Genomic DNA, 7,837 nt, shown 5'->3' on the forward strand with positions numbered 1-7,837 from the left:
GTCTGACAGTACTGACGTACTGACGAGGACGACTGACACTGACATTTTGTTTGAGGTTTTTGTGTAGACTATTACTATTAGTAGTAAACTAAGAGGGCCCACGGTTTCTTTAAATTAATAATATAGGTAATGTACAATTAATTTGACTGTGATAGTGTAAAATAAATATTATATAATATTTTTAAAAAACTACTGTCAAAAATATTACCAAGTTAGGAACAGCACGGTACGTAAATTAGTTAGGCTTAACCTAACTATTGACTCTGAAGTCCCTATGATTCTTATTTTAAATCACAAGGACTGGCATTCATATTATACTCCATAGTTCTATAATTCTCATCAACGGTTCAATATTTTATCAATGTCAATTTCTGGTTCATAACAATGAATAATGAGGCCTAAGGTACAGTACTGTATTCGAAAACCAGCATTGTGTTTATTTCTGTATACTCCTAACTTAGCCAAACTTCCTTTCCTTACCTAATAATCTTACTGGCAGGCCTTTCACTTGGGCTAACAGGGAATAGTAGGATGGTTTTTTTATTCAGAATAATACTTTATTTGGGAGTTCCCACAATGTAACTTGAATTGTGGATATTTATAGGCATGCACTGTGGATGCGATACTCCCTGGTGTGGATAAACGTCCGCACGAGTGAGTTCTACTACTATCCGCAGTACTATCCTGATAATTAGACCAATTTGTATATAGGCTACCAAGGCAAAAATGTGGTTCAGATTCCACTATAAACTGTAGGTCCCTTAGTTGCCATTAGCCGTATGGGCTATTAATTAACAGCTATGTCTAAGGAATGTCGGCCTTAGTCACTAACAAGACTACAAGATCGCGCCACTCATAATACACTCATCTCCATTCATACTTAAAATACCTTCTTTGTATGGTCGCCATTTAATAAGAAAGTATTAAAAGAAAGTATTAAAGTACTTGGAGACGGACATAATAAGTTACTCCCTAGGTAAACTATGTACTTGTTGAGTTATGGATATAACCATAGATAAAACGGTTAGTCTATGATTTAACCTAGGGGTGGCCTAAACTTTGGGTAGTTAAGTTATTGGTATGTTACCTAGCTATTGGAGCACACCCAAGGCAAGTCAAGACCTCATTATTTTGTTAAATCCAGGTGGTAACTTAACCTGCCTCTCATTATTCCTCAAGAAATCCAGTTTCCCTGATTCCAGCCAGCGTAGAACAAGTTTCCCCTCAATTATTAGCCAAATATATATTGATCGTTTGGACAATGGATGTCTCAGTGGTCAAAGATTTAGTTACCTACCATTGCATTGGATCTTATCTTTGACAACCACATTACCAAAATTCAATAGAGCAAACCATCTTTTAAGCAACATCCCTTTTTGATCAACCTATGGGCTGAGCAACACTTTGGTGCTTAGGATATTGCACCGCTCTAATTTTCGCCAGCTACTAGAATATGTCTATCCAGTTTGTTTTCTTTGCCACATTGGCCTAATAAATCAACTTGAGAACTCAGAGAAAGTTTTGAGATTTGTTAGAGTTTGATAGGGTGTACAGTAGGCTTATTGTAAGGTGCTACTTAATGACAACAGTAAGTTACTGCAAGCTGACCTAAATCTTCATGATCCCCAGACGAGGTGTTGTGCTTGTGATGTGGTTGGCTTTTTATTTTGTTATCCACACTGTTAACATTTCTACGTTTTTTTTAGATTGATCAAACCGTAATTTGTTAGACTTGATAGTTTAAAAGAGTAGCTGTAAGTTACATGTGAACTGGGTGGGTCAGTAATTGAAATTAAATTGGGCGTGTTGCTAGTGTTGTTAGTGGTTAGCATCTCAGACTTTGGTTCAGGAGGAATGCGTCCGATTCCTGGCACACCCACAAATCATAGGCCCTATGGGTTTGGACCGCTTTCCCAAAAAGCATTTAGTCTCTCTTCTCCTCCTCTAAAAAAATGCTACCAGTGTAAACAAGAACAACAATAAAAAAATCAGCTGAAAAATTCTGTTTCACAATAAAAATTTTGTTATGTTTATTTCAGGTACGGTAGCCTATCTTAAGCAATGGTGTTCGATTGGTCTCCAGAGCCACCGAGGGAAGTGGACGACCGAATGTCGTATCCCACACAAGCTGTACTCGTAGAGAGTGATGAGAGTGAAGACGACATGTTGGGACAGGCTCCTTCTGGGTACGAGTTGTTGGCCCAAGGTCCAGTTCTTGGACCATCCAGTGATGAGGTCAGTCTGACTAGGCTATTAATTTTTCCTTGGTAACCAAGCTTCTTGGGAGTTTAAAAGATGCAAAAATCCCATCAGCTAATGTGTATATCAGAGTGTTGATTTGTTTGTTCTCAGACTCTTCAGATAACCCAGATGCTGACCAATATCTTTGAAATCATGTTTTCCATCTTGGCCAATCTGCTGGTACAAAGGAGAAACTAGCTGGAGTAACTGGAGTAGTAGTAGAGGTTGAATAACTGAATGAGTGTTTGATACAGTGATTGACTTCTTAGTTGAATTGTTGTATTCATTTTCTCTAATTCTTTCATTTTCTTCTTGTATATATTTTCATTATCTTTATAGTCAGATTGTTTCCTTCTAGGATTTCTTTTCTGAAGCTTAGCTCTATAGTGGTTGCCACCATGTACTATTTTACTAAGACTTAAGTGTATGCACTGTTTATGTCTGTACTGTTAATACTGTTCTATGAAATGGCGACCATACAAAGTAGGTATTTTAAGCCAAGTATGAATGGAGATGAGTGTAGGATGAGTGGCGCGATCTTGTAGTCTTGTTAGTGACTAAGGCCGACATTCCTTAGACACAGCTGTTAATTAATAGCCCATACAGCTAATGGCAACTAAGGGACCTACAGTTTATAGTGGAATCCGAACCACATTTTTGCCTTGGTAATTACGAATTGGTCTAATTATCAGGATAGTACTGCGCGGATAGTCGTAGTACTCACCCGTGCGGACTTTAATCCACACAAAGGAGTATCGCATCCACAGTGCATGCCTATAAATATCCACAATTCGTGACCTCCTAGTAGCTGGATTACAGGACGACGCCACCCGTCCCAGTTATAAGTTATCGTTAAGTATCAACATGTTTTACGCTGTCTCACATGGATAGGGACTGTCATAACTCTAAATCTACTTACTGTACAGTACTTTATTTACCATACCTTTTTCAAACATAGAATAACAAATAAACATATGATTATAATTAACAGGTGTTATGAATTAAACTGTTCTCACAGCAAAGTTACCTATACCGTTAATTTTTTGCAGGAAAATGAGAGTGACAGTGACTCAGCGCCAACTAATGAATTAGGCCTAACTGCTTCTGCAAACGTCAACACTCAGGCTGATGTAGGCCTACCCTCCACTTCACAAGTTGTGGTAAGTTTAAAACATATTTGATTCATAAAAGAAAGAATAGGCCCAACCAAGGACTAAGATCAATAAATAACTAAAAGAATGAACAAAAATTTGTCATTGACATTGACATTTTTTAAAGGAGTTTTTTTTATGGAACCAGCCTGACCTGGTTTATTTATACTGGATCTTTGTTCGACCGCATCATAGATTGATGGTAGAATAACATTTATTCATCTGGGCTCAGAACCTATCCTGCTGTCATATCTGTTTAAAATCCTAAATCTCAAATATAACATAGTTTTAATTTTATGTGAGCACTTGCTGACAAGTGACAATATATAATAGCCTTAATTTATAAATGTGGAGCAGTGTTATCAAATTGTATTTTCATTTTGTAATACTTACCTATTACTTATATAGTACTCATATTTTCCGGTCTTTTATTTGTGTCCATTATTAAAAAAAATTATCTGCTGAAGACTTGTTAAAAAGTAGTAATAGTATAATCTTTGTGATTTTATCATGTAACCCCCTGTCATGTCCACCATGACCATGGTGCACATGGTTTAGTTGTCATGTGCACTGTACAACCAAGGCCACACTAAAAAAACAGGCCGTAATGCTCGTCTAGCATGACGTCACGATAGAAGACGGCAAAGACTATATATATTTTATGTTATTAGATTATATGATATATTTTTTGCCGTTTGTGATCAGCTGCTTGTTTTAATCTTTTCATGGAAAACAAAAATATAACCTTAATTACGTCATTGCCATGTTCTATTGTGATGTCATGCTTGACGAGCATTACGGCCTGTTTTTTTAGTGTGGCCTTGGTACAACGAAACTGCTTGGTTAGGAACCCTGTTTTTAAGACATTTTATGTTTAGCTTCCTGAATCACCATAATTTATTCTTAAAAGTTTACATTTAGCCCTTGGGTTGCTAAATGCTAATAACCAATATTTGTGTCTTGAACAAAATTAATAGTCAATATTGTGCTAATTGGCACTACAAAAATTCAGATGTAAGATTTGTATGAAAAAGTATATTTATGACATATTCTCATTTAAAAAGAAAAACATGTAAAAGAAAAATACAAAAGGATAAATATATTTCTCTGTCTCTTAAACTAACATTTTGAATGTTCTAAATTGAATTTTATGCTGTCCTTCATTATCCAGGTAATTGGTTACGGTACTTACTAATTTTACATCAATACGTAAAGTTATTTAGTATTTTAAAAAAGAATGTAGGTAACATAGCTGATAAAACGATTGTTTTGCCAAGGTTCAAAGAACAAGTGAGGTACAAGAAGTAGACCTTCTTTACTCAACTGCTACATCGAGGCCGGATTTGGCTGTGGATTGTGATCAGGTAGGTTGAGATTTCATTCTGAGTTCTTCACAAAAATGTCGAAAAATCTTAGTTGAAAGTATTCAGTCAAAAACAAACGGATCCAGTCAAAACAGTTTTGGTGACTGTAGGATTGAATGTATTAATTAGCGAGGATGAAATGGGGGTTGGTGTTACACTGTCAAGATAATGTGTTTGTTCTAACGGCATTGATAACTATTACCAGTGCTCGATTTGCGGGGAAACGCGGCGGAACGGATTTATGGTACCTCTCTTTCGGTAAGATAAAAATATTGGCATAAATATGTACAAATCACATTAAATAGGTTACAGTTCCGGCATCTAATTTTTTACAAATATAGCTCTGACTATTATGTACTTCAAAATTAGGCATCCACACTGGTCAAATAGTGCCGTCCCAAACCCTCTGCAATGTATGGACAATATTGATTCACAATCTTTTTTGTCTTTTGTCTTCTTTTGTGATGCCGGGTGATTTATCGTGCTCTTTGATATGTTTTTTGCATCTCTTAAGCTGAAAGGTTGAATCTAAATTAATATAACATATAGAGAGCTATTTTGAAGTGCTAATAACACTGTAGTAGAACAAATGTTCTTGGGTAAACCCCTTGAAATAAGGTCTCAAGCTTACAACTATTGCTTGTTGATAGCAAGCACCGTCCAATTTACATGTTTGCCTTGTCATTCACGGAACACAGCTAAAATTGTTGTGCCAAGGACAGGTTAACGAAGCGGCCTTTATAATTGACCAGTGTCTATAGTGTGTTGGGGCCCACCTTTTAAGCCCCAACTGTCCAGAAAACAAAACTGATTGGTTTTCTTGACAAGGAGAATTTTTCCTCAATTGATGAATTCCCTCATCCAAAAGTCATGTATAAAGTCTATTGGGTTAGATAACTCCCTCTCATGGTTGAATTGGGCTGCTTAAGGCCTCGAGTACGAGCGGTGGGCGTCGATCGACTGATTGGGAGGGTGGTGGCTGTGGTACAAGTGGTAATTTTCCTGAATCTCATAGAATTTCCTCCTTTTTCATTGTATTTATTTATTTGTTTACGGCAAAATCGCCATTTGTACAATCACTTACATGCATGACAATTTGTGGATTAATTAATACTATTAACATGCTGTAAGTTTTACATCTTACTATTTGGTCATGCTTTATGAATGCATGCTAACACTAATGATTCGCAATTGAGAAATGAAAAATACCATTAACATGGTGTAGTGTGGTGGTTGATCTTTTGATGTAGTTTGAGATGTCAAATTGTGCAGATCTGGAGGACGTATTGCATCTATTTTTATTATCTGACAATAGTCTGTCAAAGAACAACTTAGTTTTAATAAATAAGGTAGAAGACAATGATGGTACAACCGATTAACAAAAGGAGAAGGATGTTTAAGGCACATTACGATCTTATTCTGAAGTTGTTAGGAACTACGGTGATAGGTTCTTTCAATACACTAAGATGTCCATCTCTACTTTTTACCACAATTTCAACAGATTGAGAAAGAGATTGAAAAATAAGGGCAGGTTTACAACAGCACCGCATGGTTTACAAAAAAACAAGCAAGATTCGTCTGAAGGGCAAGCTGCGTTTTGCCCGAAATCGGTCTGAACTTGATACAATGAATGGCACTTGGGGACTCCGCTTACCGTCGCTCACTGCTCAGACGTATCGCGGGCACTTTTAACAACTTACACGCAAGTAAATGAGGCCCAATGTCAGAGCTGCGCTGCTTGCCGCTCACTGCTTGTATCCTACCCAAGGCCTAACAAATACATTCAAATAGAAGTTAGTTAACATGTAATATTCAAAGTTTGTCAAAATTTGAACGTTTTTATGCAAGTTATTATGCCTACAGGCATACACACATAACAGTTTAAACAAACACAATGTTTTAAAATTCTGGGAATCTGGTTACAGGTGCGTGCTGCCATGGTTGGGTTTACTTTACCTCCGTCTGCCATACCTGCTTGGGCGGCTAACATACCCGAGGGTCAACTGACAACACTACTTACACAACAGATTCAACGAATACAAGGCCAGTCCAACAGTTAGTTTACATCCCGAAAATGTTATATGTATGTCATACTTTTGAAGTGATTCAGCCTATGTAATGTATTTTTGTTTTCTTTTATACTGGTTAAATGTCTTTTGCATGTCATGCCTGCTTTCTAATATTCTTATTGTTGCTCATATTTTATTACCTAATTATGCTATGTTTATAAAGTGATTTAATCCTATTTTAATGTATATTCGAATGTAAAAATGGTGTTACCGATGATTGAATAATAAATAAATAAATATCATACTGAATCTAGTTGACAACTAGACAATTGTTTAAGAACTTGTAGCTAATTTATATCTAATGTATATATTGTAGTAGTATTTGTACAATTATCTTCAGGTCCAAAGATATTTTATTTTTCCACACCATAAATTAAATATAATTAACCTGACTCTCACGGAAATTCATAGCTCAAAAACTTTATAGACTCAGTTTTCTAAAATAAAACCATAAGTTTCAAAGGTTCAAGTTAAAAAAAACTTATAAAATCGTAATATTTTAAATGTCATACACAACAAACAGAAAACAATGATGAGCGATCCAGAAACCCTTTCATGTACATAATTTTTTTTTGATAGTTCCTTGTTGGTGATGGGGACTTGAGCTTACATAACTTTTAAACAAAATATTCAAACCATAGCTTTTAAGTGTCTATATTAATATTTTAATATTTTATTTCGGTAGCCTACTTTTTTATAATTGTTTGTAAACTTATATTTCATTGTTTATTACATATTTAAGCTATTTGCGTCTTTTTGGTTTTGTATTTCTTGATAACAGCAATTTACTTGTGTAGCTTTCGTATTCACTGGCTGGAAATATTTAGTTGAAATATTAGTCAAATATATTGTTATGTATATGTTAATATTTTAAATCTTTTCTACCCAATCCGAAAACTTCAGTAAATTTGTAAAATTTCAGGAATTATCCACCAATAATTCAACATTGGTTCCATAAAAATTAATGTGGTGGACAAAATTGTAGTTAGGAAAGTAATAAAACTAAGTTGAC

General features: G+C 35.4%; 1 protein-coding gene across 3 annotated transcripts; it reads left to right on the top strand.

Moving 5' to 3' along the window:
- The first annotated feature begins 6 nt into the window (after window positions 1-6).
- Window positions 7-7,691, top strand: LOC128986971 (uncharacterized). Of its 3 annotated transcripts, none has more exons than XM_054407607.1 (5): window positions 7-126; window positions 2,040-2,235; window positions 3,291-3,401; window positions 4,670-4,756; window positions 6,682-7,691. In XM_054407607.1, exons 2-5 carry the CDS (start codon window positions 2,062-2,064, stop codon window positions 6,814-6,816), a joined length of 507 nt encoding a protein of 168 aa, XP_054263582.1. In that variant the 5' UTR covers window positions 7-126; window positions 2,040-2,061; the 3' UTR covers window positions 6,817-7,691. The 3 variants fall into 3 exon arrangements, with proteins under 3 accessions (XP_054263582.1, XP_054263583.1, XP_054263584.1); XM_054407608.1 differs by having other exon boundaries at window positions 21-226; XM_054407609.1 differs by lacking the exon at window positions 7-126 and adding an exon at window positions 345-403.
- Window positions 7,692-7,837: the final 146 nt, after the last annotated feature.

Source organism: Macrosteles quadrilineatus, unplaced genomic scaffold, assembly GCF_028750875.1.
Source record: "Macrosteles quadrilineatus isolate MER2022 unplaced genomic scaffold, UCM_ALF_1.0 Scaffold_2__2_contigs__length_208266976, whole genome shotgun sequence".
In the NCBI taxonomy this organism is placed as follows: Eukaryota; Metazoa; Arthropoda; class Insecta; order Hemiptera; family Cicadellidae; genus Macrosteles; species Macrosteles quadrilineatus.